At 45.0% G+C, this 18,293-nt stretch overlaps 1 protein-coding gene across 10 annotated transcripts in view; it reads left to right on the top strand.

Moving 5' to 3' along the window:
• The window catches only part of Sorbs1 (sorbin and SH3 domain containing 1), a 135,142-nt gene that overhangs the window by 52,230 nt on the left and 64,619 nt on the right, over positions 1–18,293 (top strand). For all 10 annotated transcript variants that reach the window (XM_038334239.1, XM_038334285.1, XM_038334290.1 and 7 more), the window contains 5 exons: positions 408–583; positions 2,681–2,744; positions 14,411–14,458; positions 14,566–14,695; positions 17,002–17,116. In XM_038334239.1, the coding sequence (XP_038190167.1) occupies positions 408–583; positions 2,681–2,744; positions 14,411–14,458; positions 14,566–14,695; positions 17,002–17,116 (533 nt within the window). The remainder of the gene's footprint in view (positions 1–407; positions 584–2,680; positions 2,745–14,410; positions 14,459–14,565; positions 14,696–17,001; positions 17,117–18,293) is intronic.

The following is an 18,293-nucleotide window of genomic DNA, read 5'->3' as shown; positions in this document are numbered from 1 at the left end:
TTTTTTTTAAAGGCACTTTTCAGTAATGTTGACTATCTCCTTGAGGCTTTACCTGCTCCCTCACCTTTTCTGATATCTTCAGAACAATTTCATACCTCTACAGGCTTCTCTTAAAGAGCCAGATAACAAACATTTGATGCTTTGCAGGCCATGTGGCCACAGCATACTCAGCCATGGTAACACACAAAAGTATTCATAAACAATGTGTGGACAAACCACCATGGCTGTGTTCCAGTAAAATGTTACTTACAAAAGCAGGTGGCCGGCAGTGGGCTGGACGTCACTGACCCCTGACCTACATGGGGCTAGTTCCAGTTGGAAGTTAGCAAATGCCCCTTTACCCTAGCTGGACTGTATGAGAGTTTTTTGCTTTGGAGTTTAAGCCTGTGATTGCTTTTCATTTCCAGATCCTGCCTCAGAGAGAAGAGTGGGTGAGCAGGACTCAGTGCCAACCCCAGGAGAACTCACCTCGCCCAGCAGGGCCACAGAAAGGAGAGCAAAAGATGACAGCAGCAGGCGGGTGGTGAAGAGTACACAGGACTTAAGCAATGTGTCTATGGATGAAGTGGGCATCCCTCTCCGGGTACGAATGTGGTCCTCTCTGGGCTTCATCTTAAACAAGAACTGGCAAGAGTATGGCCTTGAGTGTCTGTGAGCCCCCCTTTGGGGGGGGTCACAGTGGCTTGGAGGGGAGGGATTTTGCCTTTGACACCAATACAAAGCACACCCCAGGGAGCATATCCAGACTTCTCCAGAGTAGGTGCAGGGTGTTACTAAGTCTCATGAGAAAAGGAATGCCTGCGTGGAGCACAGTTGCGGAACTTTTCTGCAGCAGAGCGGCCAACGGGCTTGGGCTGCCCATGCTCCATAGGCAAGACTGTCACTGCGTGGAGCCCATCAGCAATTCTTGTTCCAGAGTTAAGGGCATCCCCAGCAAAGTGAGGCTGTGTATCTGGGTTCAGGAGGGAGATTCGTGGATAAGAGTTGCCTCATCATGAGAGGTAAGCACGACAAGGCCTTCAGGACCAATAGGCCTCTTTCTGGGACAGGTGTGCCAGTGCTCCTGAAGACCCCAAGAAGCTCAGGGAAACCTGTCCTTTGTGACTGGGTCATACTAATCCCACTCCTCCTTATATGTCCACCAGTATGTGCAGTATGTGTCTTTGGTTTCCATTTGGAAAATGGGCTTTTTTTTTTTTTTTTTTGCCTTTCAGAGGGTAGATAGAAACAGTAGTAGTCTAAGCCTTTGGAGGACTCAACTTTGGCCATATGTAATAACAGAGAAAGAGAGTGATTGAAGCTACCTCTGCTGGGCATTATCTTATATCGCCATTTGGGTGGTGGAGGAATTATCTCATAGGTTGCTACATCAGTCAGCTTAACTGCGCTGTTAGGAACATTCAGCACAGTCTGCTTATGGAGTAAGGAGAGGCCTATCTGGGATCATGGTTATGGAGGTTCAAGTCCAAATTTGAGCCGCCTGCTCTTCAGGAGCCTCTGACAAGGACAGCATATCATGGCAAGGGCGTACTAGTGCTCATACAGTGTGCTGGGGAGCAGAGAGGGTGGCTGGGTGACATCCCACATCCTTGTGAAGTTATCCCCAGTGGTCTAAGGACCTCTCACTAGGCCCTACCTCCTAAACTTCCGCAGCACCTCCCAGTGCTGCCTCCCTGGGAGACAAGCCATTAACTACAGAGGACACACATCCACATACAGCATCAAAAAGGCAGGGATGTGCAGGATCACATCACTCTCCCAAGATCTCACGATGCATGGGTGGCAGAGTGTCTACAACTGCTGTGCTAGTTGGCCCTTCTACTTTCTGATGCTTCTCTACGTGGGACAATGCACTTTGATTTTTTTCTCTATGTATTTCCCTCATCTGTAAAATGGGAGTGATACTATCTTATTTAGCCACCTTATTTTATTTCTGTCTTTGGAAAAGGCCTGGTTCCAGGTAAACATGAAAACCCTGGAATTGGGTGCCATATGGGTTCCATTTTAATGTATGTGTTTTAAACATGGCTTTGTGCAAGGTGGCTTACATACATTTGTAGAGAATAATCTTGAAGAGGCAGAGATAGATTGTGGCAAGAAGGATCTATTGCCTTGTGGTTCTGGGAGGGCTTAGCTTCAGTTTCTTGAAGTCTGTGTGTGGAGAGAGACTGTCTCTAAAAATGAAATTTTAAGGAAGGTAGGACACAGGGCTAGGGAGATGGTTCAGTGGTTAAGAGCACTTTCTGCTTTTATAGGAGACTCAGGTGCACATGGCTGATTCTGATGCCCCCTGCTGGTCTCCACCAACACTGTGTGCACATGGTACATATAAGTTAATACAGGCAAAGCATTCAGATACATAAGTTAAAAATAAGTACATGTTTTTAAAAAGAAAGAAAGCATGGCATATTTCAAATCTGCCTTTGTCTGCTACATCCTTAGGCCAAATCTCATTTTCCAAAATCATATCTGAATCTTTTATTATGACTGCTTTCTCAAAAGTTTTGCCTTTACAGAAAGTTCTCAATACTACAGCTAGGGATGAGCATGGTAGAGCACTTGCCTATCATGTGTAAGGCCCTGGGATCTATCCTAGTACCTCCCTGCTTGATTTTGATTTTGTCATCATAGATCTTCTGAATTGCCCATTGTTTTACCCTTTGCTTCTGTCTTTCTCCAGAATACCGAGAGATCGAAAGACTGGTACAAAACCATGTTTAAACAGATCCACAAGCTGAACAGAGGTACCAATTTTCACTTACATAAGTCATGTGATTCTGTGGGAATTTGTTGACTATTGGTTATGGGCCTGTTCTCAGTTCATTTTGACTCCAGGAGTGCGCTCCGTCTATTGGATTACATTAGGTACTGGTCTGCCTGACTTTAGCCATGCACCCGCAGAGCACAGGTGAGAGGGTTGTACCTGTGCCTGTTTCAGCTTTGGAACTTGAGGTCAGCTTGCAAGTCCTCCCTCCAGCTGCTGTGCCGCGCAGGAGGCTGAGAGCGGCACTCCGCCCGTGCTCCCACACCTATCTGCCTGGGGAACAGGCAGTTCCATCTCCCACCTGCTTCCAGCTTTAGGAATAGCTTGTGTCAGCCCATGACTGCTTTGTGAGGAGATCAAATTGAGCAAAGCCCTGGACTGGGAGTTCAGAAAACTGTTCTTCCCTGGAGCCTGCCTCCAGGCACTTATGTGTTCTTACGTGGATCTTGTGTCTTTCTGTGTCTGTCCTGCTTCCAGTCCTCTGAAGGATGTTGTGACCATTCCAATGGGAACACGCTTGACCCTGTGAAGTGCAATGCTATTGTGGATCTCTAAGGCTATGCTAGTGTGCAAAGTAAGCTTCCCCATCTGGGGACCAGAGCTTGGCAGGTAGAGAACCAGTCGTGAGCTGACACACTAGAGCTGTTCAGTTTGAAAGAGGGGGCTTATAGATCGAGAGGCCCCTGGGATTTCAGTGCGTGAACCAGCATGATGGCGGGACCCCAGGCTCGTGCTTGGCAAATCACAACCCTACAAGCTCAGCCCCCACTGCTGCCTATGCTGCTAGTCAGTTGACAGGCAGGGATGTCACTGCACTGTGGGAAGGGAGTCACTTCCTGAGAGCAGAGCATCCTGTCTTTCTTTGTGCCCAAATCCAGTCTGGCCGCCTGCCGTGAAATACACCAAAGAAATAGTGTTCCGGTCAGTGTCCCATTTAAGTCACAAATATCCACTCTCTTTGCCTAGCTGTATGTGCTAAACATCACTGTTAATTAGCTTTGCTGGGTTCAGAATGATCTACACTCTTCCTAAATATCAGCTTCTCTGAGTCAGGTGTACATTTGCTAAGGTCAAGTGGGTAATAAGCTCCATCATGGTGGTGCTAAAGACTGGGTCTCCATGGTAAAGTCACTGCCCACTTCTTCCAGCCATCGGTGGTTCCCCGACCTTCAGATCTGGCTTTGGAAGGCTAAATGCAGGAATGAATGCATGCATATGCACAGAATGTGTGATTGTGCTCCGAGACACCCATGGTCTTCTCGTGCTCTCGTGATTAACACCGCTAAATTACAGATTCTCGACACATCCGCCTGCCCTAGTGGAGGCAGAGGCACCTGAAAAACTTAATACTCACTTGTTTGCTGGATTCTGATATGCGCAAACCAGCTCTTGATTTAGAAAAAAACAATCACTTTAGGATAGTGCTTTTATTTATCATATTTCATATCTCTGACTTAAAAAATGTGAAATTTGAAACTTTGTGTTTAGTACTTCTTGTCCGTTGGAACCAGTTTCTATATTTTTGAGATGGCTTAATTCAGGCAAAAAGACTGGATTTTAGAAATTTTTTTTGTACCATTAGTGAAGCTTATTGTATCCCAGAATTCAAGGAGTGTAAACTGTGTGGATTCCTACTTATTCGCTCTCTCTGTTTGTATCTTCCTATTCTCTCTTTCTCTCTCTCAAACGTGCTCCCACTGCCTAGACACTCCTGAAGAAAACCCTTATTTCCCTACCTACAAATTCCCCGAACTTCCTGAAATCCTGCAAAATTCTGAAGGTACCATAAGTTTAGACAGTGCATCTGTTGTCATAGCTTTAAATTAGTTCTTAGAGTCCCATTATAGGTGTACAATTTGGCTTTTAGATTTTGTTTTTAATACTCGTTTTCGGCCCGTGAGCATTTGATTTCACTCATTTGCATGGTGTGCTATATTAAAATAACTAAGTCCTTCCTAATTCATTAATCTAAGTGTGATGCCTGTGTGCTTTAATAACACTAAAATAGATAATCATTGGAAAGTATCAACCGGGGGTTAATCATTTCCTCCGCATCATGGAGGATAGCTTCAAATCCACTGCTTTTCTCTGCTGCAGAGGACAACCCTTACACTCCTACCTACCAGTTTCCTGCATCTACTCCTAGTCCTAAATCTGAAGGTAATTACAGGAAATCGTGTGCCTCGCTCCTAACTGGTACTGTTACTTCTCACCGTGGGGTTTTTGCTGGTGGCTGAGGAAATCTTCCTGTTTATTTGCTTCCCCCTAACCTTTTGTGTGGTGACGTTGTCCTGGCTGGCTGTCTTTCCACGTGGCATTTTAATCCCTGCCCCTGTAGGGTTTGCATACCTTAAGGGGTAGCTTTCATAATGTGTGGGGCTCTGAGAAAAGCAGCTTGTACCAACTACCCAAGGTCTGGTGTCTGGGGTGTCACTTAGGGTATTCTGATGGCTAGGCAGTGACTTCAGGAAGCTGAGGAGGGAGACCTGATAGCTATCAACAATAGAAGCTTACCAGTTTCCCACACTGCACCCGATGGTCACTGGGCCCCTCTGGCCATGGGTCCTCAGGGTGTCTCTCTTTGGGAATTCCTGAAGAGGTGTGTAGGCTTAAGTGTCAGTTTGGGTGAGATATGATAACCCTTGAAAAGAAGATTTGGGCTAAGCTGGGAAGCATTTCATACAAGAGCTGGATGGGAATATGACCTGATATGGAGAACAGCTATGCCTGTGCCCTGGAGTTCTTATGCTGGGGGTGGGATTGCTATGTGGGGGAGAACAGTATCAAAGAAGGCTGTAAAAGGTGGGTGAGGGAAAGTATTTTGGAGAAACCCTGCTACTCCCGTGGGATTGGGAGATGGCCCAAAGCCTGTCCTAGACAGGGCCGTTGGCTTCCTTTGTCTTGGCTGTGATCTCAAGGCAGGATTTCATGGCCCAGTATCAAGCTCTTAGGTCATTGCTCACTGCACCTTGCAACACAGGCTGATAGCAGGGTCTGCTTTCTGTTACATGTGAAATCTGGCACAAGAGGAAGCAGGGCTGTTTTGCCTAGAGATATAAACAGTAAGAGAAGACAAGACAGCTTGTCACATTTTTAGAAGTGGGTATGTTCATGTATGTCTATTTTCAGAGACAGAAAAAGGAAAAAAATGGCCTTAAAAAATTAAAAGGTTAGCTGGGCGGTGGTGGCGCACGCCTTTAATCCCAGCACTCGGGAGGCAGAGGCAGGCGGATCTCTGAGTTCGAGGCCAGCCTGGTCTACAAGAGCTAGATCCAGGACAGGGTCTAGAAACTACAGGGAAACCCTGTCTCGAAAAACCAAAAAAAAAAAAAAAAAAAAAAAAAAAACTTAAAAGGTTAAAAAATTAAGTTGACCATACTAATGTAGATAATTATGCTTCAACACAAGTTTTGAAGACGTTGTCTTCCCCAAGAGGTTTTTCAAAAATAGGGTAGATTCTCTCATGCCCCCACCCTGCCTGGATGACATGTCTAGCATGTTGCTGATTATATTCAGTTAGATAAAGGCTTTTTACAAATGTGAAAGGCACGTGAGGAATTTTAATAATTGTTGGGCTTATTTTTTTTTAATGTTCAGGAGGTTTTCTGGCTTTCTGAATCTGTCTGAGCATCATAAGCAATGTGTCTGTGAGTGCCAAAGGCCCACCTTAGCTCTGTCCATGGTGCCGCTCCTCACAGGTAGCTCCGGGGCTCTGTCTGAACATGGACGACACAGATCATCACCCAATGCAGGCTCTGCCATAGGTGCTGACATGCACTGAGAAGTAGAGGCGGTGGAGGTGCATACCTATAATCCCAGTGCTCAGGAGGCTGAGGCGGGAGGATTACCATGAATTTAATGCTGTATTGGACTACATAGTAAGTTCCAGACTAGCCAGGGCTGCTTAGTGAGACCCTTAAAGAGAAAGGGAGGGAAAGAGAGAGGGAGGAAGGAAGGGAGAGTTCAGCCGAGAGTGAACCTAGAAATTGGAGCTCTGGGTCTCATGGGGGGGGGAGGGGTAGTCTGGTTGATGCCACTGTTGTTTTGTTGTCTGGTAATTCAGAATTTGGAAGTAGGATTATCTGTAAGAAGCCTGTGAAAGCCTGCCTGAGGGCTGGCATGTCTGTCTAAATTGTAGTCATTTTCAAGAAAGAAGCTACTTCTAAGTATCTCAGAGCTGATTGTTCTGAGCAGTGGGCCCTGTGAGCATGTGCTTGCCCCAGCTTAGAAACCTTCCTCCTCCCTGAGTGGGGAAATAAACTTCTAGGCAGATGCTGGAAGATGAACGGATGGCCATTTCTTAATGAGTTTAAGTGTTGAAGAAAATAATCCTCTGTAAGTTACAGCAAAGAGCAGTCTGGGCATTTGATAATCCTTAAGACAGCTCGGTGCCACCCCGCACTCCTCTACTTCCCTCTGAAAGGCAGCCTTTCCCCTCCCCCGAATTTTCTTTAAGAGACTGCAGTATGTGGTGACTGCCATGCTCTTACTGTTATTCCACCTAATACCAAAGCTGCTTCAACATCTCCATTGTGACCTTCTTCACCTGAGAAATGTGTGTGCTGCTTCACGTATATCCATATCAAATATTTACTGATAATAAACCAGAATGAAATTTATTCTAAGCTGGATGGTGGTGGCTCACGCCTTTTATCCCAGGACCTGGGAGGCAGAGTTAGGTGGATCTCTGTGAGTTCAAGGCCAGCCTGGTCTACAGAGTGAGTTCCAGGACAGGCTCCAAAGCTGCACAGACCCTGTCTCGAAAAATAAAACAAACAAACAAACAAACAAAAAAACCCCAAACCAGAAATCTTTCTCTGTACAGTAAAAACACTGAGCTAGAGTTTCAGGCAACCTTGGGGTTGTGTGATGTGATGCTGTGTGCAGTGCACAGTATCCATGTATGCTCAGAAGCAAGGACACAATGGAGCTGCCTGATACTTGGGTGGAGCCAGAAATGCCTTGGATTTGTTTGCTTTAGTTTGATTTCGTTTTCAGTCATTCCATGTTTTAAAACTTTTTACTGATTCCAAATTTTCACAGCTGCCCACTCAGCCACAGTTTTAGAGACTTTGGTGTCCAGTGTGAGGCGGTGTGCGGAGCACGGCACCACCACACTCAGCCACAGTTTTAGAGACTTTGGTGTCCAGTGTGAGGCGGTGTGCGGAGCACGGCACCACCACACTCAGCCACAGTTTTAGAGACTTTGGTGTCCAGTGTGAGGCGGTGTGCGGAGCACGGCACCACTGTCAACCTCATTTTCATCTTCCCAGCAGCCCGCGAGACGAGCCTGGAGACGCTTGGGGAGGTTAGGTAGTGTGTGCAAAGTCACACAGGACGTGGTGGAGTCGGGGTTCAAGCCAAGGTCTGGGGAACTCTGAACACGGGATTTTGCTCTGCTGATCCTCCCCTCCTGATAGACTCTGTGCACTTGATTGCCCCCTCCTTGCCAAGAGCTCTCTGATAATTCATGGCAACTTCTCTTGAGTGAATCCTGTCTTGGGCTGATGAGCTAGTGTCTCTTGGGATCTGTGTGGGAACATGCAGTTAGGAAAGCTCCCCAAGCAATGAGACCTGTTGCAAGGAGAGAGGGCCCGCTTGTTTTTCCCGGCTGCCCAGCTAGCTTACACCCGAAATAATCACACAGAAACTGTATTCATTTAAATACTGCCTGGCCCATTAGCTCTAACTTCTTATTGTCTAATTTTTACATCTTAATTTAACCCATTTCTGTTAAACTGTGTATCACCACATGACTGTGGCTTACGGGCAAGATTCTAACCAGCATCTATCTCAGGCAGGAGATCCATGACGTCTCTCACTCTGCCCTTCTTTCTCCTAGAATTCAGTTCTGTCTCCTCTGCCTACTTAAGTTCTGTCCTATCAACTAGGCCAAGGCAGTTTCTTTATTCATTATCCAATGAAAGCAACACACAAACAGAAGGAACTCCTACACCAGAGACCATGCATGACAGACCCACTGAAATGTCAAGATTTCTTCCGCAAAACTTCCCCACTCCCTGCACCAAAGGACCAACATGCTAATTTGAAAGTTTGAAAGTTTGAGGGCACTGGAGAGATAGCTCAGTAGTTAAGAGAACTGACTGCTCTTCCAGAGGTCCTGAATTCAATTCCCAGCAACGACATGTTGCCTCACAACCATCTGTAATGAGATTTGGTGCCCTCTTCTGGCATACAGACACACATGCAGGTAGGACTGGAGTGAGGACTGGAGATTCAGAACTCTGGCCTTGTAAGGACAGCTGACTTGGTACATTCGATGTCAAGAAAACAAGATATTTTTACAGAGTGTCCCAGAATCTACAGCAAAGCCAAGTAGCTGATAGGCAATGAGGACCCATTGAACCACACTGGGCTGAGGTTAGAGAACAGCATTTCTCCTGGTCCGTGACTCCCCCTAGCACCACTTCCTGTTGGAGGTTGGGACTCCCATCTTTGTTGCTGCGACTCATGGTACCACTTATAAGCATCTCTGGGTTGTGGTGTCACAGGGGTCCGTCTGTGTTCCCCCTCCTTCCTGCTCCAGCTTTCCCTCAGGCAAAGCTTGCAGGAGGCAGTTTTCTCAGGCACAGATAGAGTTGAGTGAAAATAACTCTCCTAGTTGTGCAGGATTTCTATGAATAGCCTCATTTTTCTTGAGTTTGAGTAAAGTTGTTCTGTTGTGAAGATGTTTGGCTGACTTGTGCCTCCTGCCCCAAACTTTTGCTAGTCCTTCCCAGGGGAGGGGCCAGGCGGCTTGCAGCAATCACCTTTGTTCTCCTTAAGTGAGTTGCCCAGAAGGTCCCCGCCCAGCATGTGCAAAAGTCTTTGGTCTGCAGCATAGTTAAGAACTGAAGCGGACATCCCCTTCCCACGTCGGGACCCAGAAGGCCGGATGAAGATGGGAATGGTGAGCCTTCTCTAGTCCCTGGGTCCCCCCAGACTCTGGGTTCCCATTAACCCATAGATCCCTCCAGGCTGTCTCCCTTAGTTTGTTTCTTTCCCATTTTCAAACAACTTCTCAGAATTCTTTTTCTTAGGAGTGTGTCTTCTGCAGCTTCTCTCTACTCTCTTGTGGCCTTTGTTTTCCATCCCGTAATATATGGCAGTCTTTAACCAGAACATACGTAATCTGTGACTTAATATATGGCAGTCTTTAACCAGAACATACGTAATCTGTGACTTAATATATGGCAGTCTTTAACCAGAACATACATAATCTGTGACTTAATATATGGCAGTCTTTAACCAGAACATACGTAATCTGTGACTTAATATATATGACAGTCTTTATCCAGAACATATGTAATCTGTGACTTTCCACACAAGCCCCCTATACTTGCCTTCTTTGTCTCCCTTTGCTTGCCTTTTCTTTGCCTCCCCAGACTTTGTCTCCTTTTCCTTGGCTGTTTTCTGTGGGGTGTACATGTACTTCCATCTTGTATCCTTGTTCTTGCTAAGCACAGGGAGTAAAGCCTCAGAAGGAATTATGTTGAATGATGGAATAAGATCGTGTTAAAGTGAGCCGTATTATCACAAAAATAATTTTAGGTTTAAAGACCTATGAAGCACTAACTGGAGATTTAATGGCACAGTTTGTGGTTCTGTGAATGCTGCTTTTGACTAAGCATCCCATTTTGTCACTTATGTAGAGCTTTAAATGGTTTGGTCCAGCAATCTCTCCAGTTGACTTTCAGAATTGTATAAATTCTAAACAGCAACTGTAAAATCAACCCTGAAGGAAAGCTTTTTAGAAATTCATGTAACATTGTTCTTGTGTTTGAAAAGGCAATTATGTGGCTCCTGGCAGCTCTGGGACTAACGGTTGTGCCACTATGGACAGACTGCCAAAGGCTGGAGAGAACTGTTGTGTGTCAATACCAGAGCCCATCAGGGGCCTTCGAGGCACCAGAGTTCACCCCGTGTGTGCTGCACAATGTTCAAGCTTCCTGGAATGTTGACTTGGGAAGTTCTAAGTGCTGGTGCCAAGGTTGGATGTCGGTTGCTTGGTGTTTGTTCCAAGGGGCAAAGATAGCATGTAGTTCCGTCACAAGATTCCCAGCTCAGCTGAATCCCCTGGCATTGTTGTCAAGAACGCTGGGAGGAGGTGACAGCACACTCTGGGTCGCTAGTTCATAAAAGACTTGAGAAAGGTTTTGCTTTGTGTACTTATGGTTAAACAGTGCACGTGTATATTACTCTGTTTGGCTATGGGTCGAGGGATGGCCTTACACTCAGCTTTCCAGGCCTTGGTTATTCTAACTGTATACCCAGCTTCCTTATTGTAGACATGCTTACCAGGAGAAAGTTTCAGACAACAGCAAGTGCAGGATGTAGAAATGTTATTTTATCCCTGGAGGCCAATAGAAGGCAAAGTGAGTGCAGAGAGTTACTCTGAAGGCTTGCCTAAGCATCTCCTGGGGTGGGTGTTGGGAAAAATAGAGCAAAGGCTTCAAGGCTGGAGATGGTTTGGCATGTAATACCCTTAAGTTTTAGGACAACACCTTTCATTGCTTCTTCCATGATTTAAAAAAAAATGGAGTTTTCAGTCTCCTTGCCCAGGATTGGAGCTATAAAGGTGAAACAAAAAGGTCATAACAGCTACTCCGTCCCAGGACTGAAGTGACCTCAGCAAGATCCTGACTCTCCTTCTTGTGTCTTCCTTACTGAGTCACCAAGGGCAACTTTTCTTGCCTTCTTGGACCCTGGTCTCCTCGTTTATAAAATGAGTGGTATAACTAGTTTATACTAGTGGTATAATAATAATAACTATATTATTAATGGGAGATTTTATTGCTATTTAAATTCATAAAATGATGTAAAATTTGCTTTTATTAGATTTATAAAAGAGAACAAAAATAATTGTGGACCTTGTCATAATTGTTGAAGTTGTCAGATTAACCCGTTTGACATTGGGGTGTTTTCATACAGTCCCCAAACCTGTGTCCATGCTAGAGTCCTATGGACACTGTGAGAATGAAAAGCTCACTCACAGAGACACCCTGGCCATGTGTAGCGTAGGGTGGATGAGACTCAGTTTTTCATCTGTACCCAGTAATAACATCACGAGTATCAGTCACAGCCTCTTGTGATGACACGCCTTTAGTCTCAGCACTTGAGAAGCAGAAGTAGATGGGTCTCTGTGAGTTCAAGGCCAACCTGGTCTATATGGTTCCGGTGAGACTCTGACTCAGAGGGAGAAGAAGGGAGAATGGGAGGGAGAGGACGAGAGGAGAAGGCGGGGAGAGTGAATCAGCCACTCAGTTTCTGCCCTTGCCCTGTCCCTTCTTGCTTTCCTCTGCATTTTAACTTATCTAAGTCGGGCTCCTTGGGCTGGTTTTTCCCCATCACATAAGAACTATTTCTCACTGCCTTCTAACATTTGACATTAGAAATGTCTAGAGAAAAGTGTTAAAAAATGTTAACATTAATCTTAACGTTAAAACCTATTTGATGCCGTCCCTGCGCTCACACTTTGCTCGGGCTTTCGTAGCCGTGTGAGAGTCGGAAGCGGCCTTTCCACCGCCTGCTGCAAGGCTGCCGTCTTCCATGATTCAAAGAGGTTTAGAGTCTTCAGCTAAAATACTAGGTTTGGTTTAAAGCAGTGTTTTGTTTTCGAAGTTAACTTGGGTTGGGGCAGGCACTGTTTCTTTCTAGCCAAGTGCCGTTAGCTAAAGCTGAGTTTTGGTGCCCTTTGATACCGCAGTGCTTTATAAATACATCAAGTTCCTTTAAAAACAAAAACAAACTCTAAAAACAAACAAACGAAAAACTAGTAACACAAAATTCTTCAGAACACTTTTTCCAAAAATACATTTCAGATTCCATTTCATCCTCCCACTACCGTAGTTTTGGAAGTTAACATAAATAAACTTAACAATACTCAGTTTATAATAATGAAAGGCTAGTGGGTTGTCGTGATGCATGCCTGTAGTCCTAGCACGCAGAAGGCTGAGGCAGGAAGACTGTACATTAGAGGTCAGCCTGAGCATCATAGTAAGGCCCTCCCCATCCCACCCTAAAAAAGAAAGGCTTGGCTGTGTTGGTAAAGAATTGTAGTCCCTGTCAAACATTGGTGTTGACCAGTTCTTTTAAAGGCAAGGGGAGCTGGAAGGAGGACAAGGTACCCTGGTGCTGGATTCCTATCTGTTGTTTTGGCTGAGGGACACCTGGGACAGACAATAGTGGGGAGAAGGGAAGGGCCAGAAGGTAGAAGCTGTTTTTGAATGCTGCTGTACTCAACGTAATAGTAATGTTTGCTTTGTTTACATTTCATAGAACATTCTGACCTTTTCTGCTCTGATACTTAATTTACCTAGAAACAGGGCTTGATTAATACTTTCATTACAGCATTTCAAATCCCTTGACTTGACTTTGCTGCTTAGGTCATGTGCTTTGCTGAAAAAGTGTTATGGATCTTAGTGAATAAAACTAGGTCTTTATTCTAGATGCAAGTACCATGAATTCAGATGAGCAAGATATTGAACTCTCCAGCACTCTAGAGAAGAAATATTTAGGAAGGATTATCATGGATGTCATAGCTTGTCCTTGGGACAGATCTGTTCCTGTAAATGGGCCTGTGATATGATTTCTGTTTTAATAAATGCACCCCTTCCCTTGAGGGGAAGATCTTTTCTTGGTCATCTCAGAACCCAGTGTTCAGTTTATCTAGGGGTGTGTACACATACATACACACACACACACACACACACACACACACACACACACCTATAGAACCCATCACACACCACAGAAATTCATGTGAATTTGACTTGTTGCAGACTCAGTTTAGATGCTCACCCCAAGCAGTACCTTCACAGAGCATCACTTGAGTGGTACCTTCACAGAGCATCACCCTGAGTGGTACCTTCACAGAGCATCATCTGAGTGGTACCTTCACAGAGCATCACCTGAGTGGTACCTTCACAGAGCATCACCCGAGTGGTACCTTCACAGAGCATCACCCTGAGTGGTACCTTCACAGAGCATCATTCCAACCAGTACCTTCACAGAGCAGCCTCACATCAGCCGTGGTAGTGTTAGATCCTGAAAGATCTACTCACTGAGCAAAGCTGAGGTGTAGTCAAAACAGATTATGATCCGGGTTTTCTTGAACTCTTTTCTTAGCTGTAGGACCTCTTTACTGGTTGTGTTGTCTGAAGAGCATACAAAACAGGTCAAAGCTACAATAGGAAGCTAGTAACCACATTCTTTGGACCTCTTTTCCTTGTCCAGTAGTAGCCATGAGCATAGAAAGAGGCCATGGCATTCAACAGGCAAGACCTGAGACTGAGCATTGAGTGACTGGATCCTCCTCAGCCCCCACTTCCCACTCTGATAGATGCAGAGCCCTGTACTCCATCTTTGGTGGGGGGGGGGCCTTCTCCTTGGGAGGAGTCTTATCTCCGGACATCTCCTGGTGTCTGAAACCAGTTTCTGCTGGGCTGTGTTGGGTCTGAAGGACTCTTGCAAGCCTCACTGCTCTGCAGTGTAGTCTATGTGATGTAGCCCCAGGCTTGAGTCCCTTCCCCTCTGGGTCCCTGGTGTGGCTGGATGTCACGCAGGACTGTGGAAGGGGATGTGGTGTGCACCCTGGATCTCTCCCTTGAGTCTGTCCCCCCTGACTTTCTCTTTTTTGTTCACTAGATGATGATTCTGACCTGCACTCTCCTCGATATTCCTTTTCTGAAGACAGTAAGTGAAGCCCCTCTTGTGGGGAGGAAGGGAGGATGGTGGAAGAGACATCTTCGGTTTTAGTTTTCATTGGAGTCTGAAGTATTTTGTGTGTGCTTTCTCTCCAGCAAAGTCTCCCCTTTCTGTGCCTCGCTCAAAAAGTGAGATGAACTATATTGACGGGGAGAAAGTCGTAAAGAGGTCAGCCACACTGCCCCTCCCAGCCCGCTCGTCTTCACTGAAGTCCAGCCCAGAGAGGTAAGTGGTCCCTTGGATGCTCATCCTTGCCTCCCCCGTATCTGCATCCCAGGAGCTTTTGTTAGGAACAAGAAGCCGAATCCCTGCGCTGTCACCTGTCAGTCCATACCCTGATCTGGGAAATAAGAATTAAAAATAGCATGACTTCTCCATGAGAGTGTTGCAGGGATAAAATAAGCGATTGCACTTGGCCTTGCTATTAGGGCCTGGCTCATAGTATGAGCATAGTTGCTATTGACTATAATTATTATAGGCTTTTATCTAGTCAAGGAAAAATGTTTGCAATATTAGGTTTTGAACCCCGAGCCTTCCTGAATGCTAGCTAGGCTAGTACTCTGCCACAGAGCTGGGCAGCCCTCCTTTCTCACTGTTTATTTTGAGACAGCATCTCAGTAAGTTGTTCATGCTGTCCTTGAGCGTGCCCTGTAGCCCAAGCAGGGCTTGAACTGTCAACCCTCCTACCTTAGTTTATAAGTAGTTGGGATTACAGGCGTGCACCACCAGGCTCTATTTATTATAAGAAAAATCTTAAATTGGAACCATCATTTACATATTCACAATAAAGACAGTAATACTAAACACAGCTATAGTCTGTAATGTCTACTTACTAATATAACATGTATTACTGAGACAGCTGTCCTATGGAGTAATCATCTCTTGTCAACTGGATAGGCATCTCATGTATCCTCTGACCTCAATTTTTGCCAACTTCCACAAACTAAAAGTTCTGTGCCGATGAAACTTACTATTCTTAAATTCACATCTAGTGTCATGCCTCCCTAGTTCTACAGGCAAGTGAATGGCTGTTTTAAAAGCCCACATGTGCCTAACACATTTACCTGATGAATCTGATAATGAATATAAAAGAAAAACTGGATATACTCAGAAATTCTTTATAGATATATTCATTAAGCACCTACTGGGTACGTTCTATGCATACTGAATTAGACTTTGCAGAAGAATACACAAATCATTGTCCAACCATTCATGAAAAGCAAAATATAACCATAGTGCAAAGTGCAATAATGTTCCTGCATAAAAAGTTGGTCGATGATTTCCAAAGACTCACGTATCCTTTGAAACCCCATCTCTGCATGTCAGACTGAAAATTGGGACCAGGGCTGACAAGAGGCTCAACAGGTAAAGGTGCCTGGCACCAACGCTTGACTGAGTTTGATCTCTGGAAACCCCATAAAGATGGGAGGAAAGAGAACTGGCTCCACAGGGCTGTCCTCTGACTTACACATGTGCACCATGGCATGGCGCATGAATGCACGCACACCACACGTACAGAGTCTTAGTTAGGGCTGCTGTTGCTGAGATGAAACACCATGACCAAAACGCTTGGGGGAGGAAAGGATTTATTACACTATCAGATCATCATCAAAAGCAGGACAGGAACTCACGCAGGGCAGGAACCTGGAGGCAGGAGCTGATGCAGATGGCACAGAGAGTGCTGCTTATTGGCTTGCTTCTCATGGCTTGCTCAGCCTACTTTCTTATAGAACCCAGGACCACCAGCCCAGGGATGGCACCACCCACAAAGGGCTGGCCCTCCTCCATCAATTGTTAATTAAGAAAATGCCCTACAGCTGGATCTTACGGAGGCATTTTCTAAACCGAGGTTCCCTCCTTTCAGATGACTCTAGGTTGTGTCTAGTTGACATAAAAATAGCCAACACCTAGACAGATTAAAATTAATAAAAAGAACCCCAAAACTTTGACCCATGCTGTACTTATTGTGTAGTAGGTTGAGATGCAGAATAGCAAAGAACTCCAGGCACACAGCTGGTGTTTGCCTTGGGCGGCTGTAGACCTGGCACACAGTGGTTGCTGTCTTCCAGTTAGATAAACTAAAGCTTCAGGAGTTTGTAAAGTACTGTGATTATCTGGGTGACAAGGGTTTGAGCCACAGTCTGGCAGCTTGAGGACCTGCATTTATGCTTTGCATAAATGGTGTGGGAGTTCGAGTGTTTGGAAATGTTAAAATCGTAAGAGCAGAGCAAGGAGAAAGAGTTTTTCCAGGACAAGCTGTGCTTCGTTTTCCTCCCTTCTTTTTCTCCCTTCCTCTCTCCATCTACTGGTGCCAGGTTTTAGGTACAGGGTATCTCCATGCCCCTTGCAAAGCCAAGGTGGAGATTGAACTGGGTTATTTGGAGAAGCAAACAGTACACCTAAATTGCTAGCCCTTGATTCCAGTGTTATGCCTTGGATATAAAAATTCTTTAAGACTACCATCAACCAGGCTCAGACTGTGTGGGAAGCTGGTGCCGCTTTCATGAAAATAGAATTTTTTCTTTCTACAGAAACGACTGGGAGCCCCCAGATAAGAAAGTGGATACAAGAAAATACCGAGCAGAGCCCAAAAGCATTTACGAGTATCAGCCGGGCAAGTCTTCTGTTCTGACCAATGAGAAGATGGTAATGTGCATATGAAAGCCCTTTTGTTCCCCTCTGCCCACGTGGTCTAGATTGGATGCACTGTGTGGTGGGAGCATATTCTTCCCCACTTGAGATAGGCTTGTTTTGTTTAGAACAATGAAAAAAATTGAAGAATTCTCACCCTCTGCATTTTTTCAGGTCTTGATGAAAATGAGTCCCAAGTCTGCTTTTGAACAACTGGTTTTTTGTTTTATTTTATTTTGTCCTGTTTTGTTTTTGTGGCTCTGTTGTTCCAATTGTGCATGGTTTATGGTTTTAACTCATTTTAATTTTCTACTAACAAAGATTGATCTTCTGGTTTTTTTTGTTTTGTTTTGTTTTAGGAAAAAAATCTATCACTTTTTCAAGCTTATTGATTAAAGGTTTTTCTTTTTGGTAGGCACCTTTGGTTTGAAGTGGATAGAATGTACAGAAATGACTAGACTAGCATTAAAATCATTCCAAGATAAATAAGCAATAGAATGTTGTAGCTTGGGGCAAAGCCCTGGGCTGCTAGAATTTATGTTTTAGGTCTTCTGTCTTTGATTGGCACATGGCTGAGAATTCACTTATGCAATTAGTTTGCCTTATTGTCCCTTAAACAAATTTACATCTCTAGAAAATTGAGTGGGAAAAATGGTGTGGAAATTCCAGGCCAACGTGGAAATGTAGTCACTTCTGTGAAACAGGAAGGCTTTACAAATTGATTAGTTCCTTATCTGCCAATCATGCTTCCTTTCATTCACCCTCCATTAGAAAAAGCTGGTTTAAATTTCGGTAAATGGTTGAAGAGATTCTCCAGAGCTGCGTCAGCGTTGCGGCCCTCTGGCTGGACAGCAGGATGGGTCACGCTGGGTGTTGGTTTCATTAAGAGCTGTTAGCCCCACTGTTCTACATGTTTTTGAATTGATTTGACTTTTACTGAAATGAAAATGTGACATCTTTATACGTGCTGGAGTAATTTTAATTAGGAAAAAGGTCATCAGTTCACAGAAATGCTTCTAGAGTTGTCATTCTCAGTGTTTGCTGGGCACCATGGGTATTTTAAGCAGAAAGTTAAGAGACAAGCCGAATGAATCCCTTCTGGGTCCTTGCTTCATTGGGGGTTCTCGGCCTGCAGGAAATAAATGCACATGGCAACCTTCAACCCAGGAGTTGCTGGGAAAAAGCCACACTC

The sequence above is a fragment of the Arvicola amphibius genome, chromosome 1 (genome assembly GCF_903992535.2).
Source record: "Arvicola amphibius chromosome 1, mArvAmp1.2, whole genome shotgun sequence".
NCBI classification, from domain to species: domain Eukaryota; kingdom Metazoa; phylum Chordata; class Mammalia; order Rodentia; family Cricetidae; genus Arvicola; species Arvicola amphibius.
Note: the sequence above shows the minus strand (reverse complement) of the source record. Positions and strands in the feature narration are given on the sequence as shown.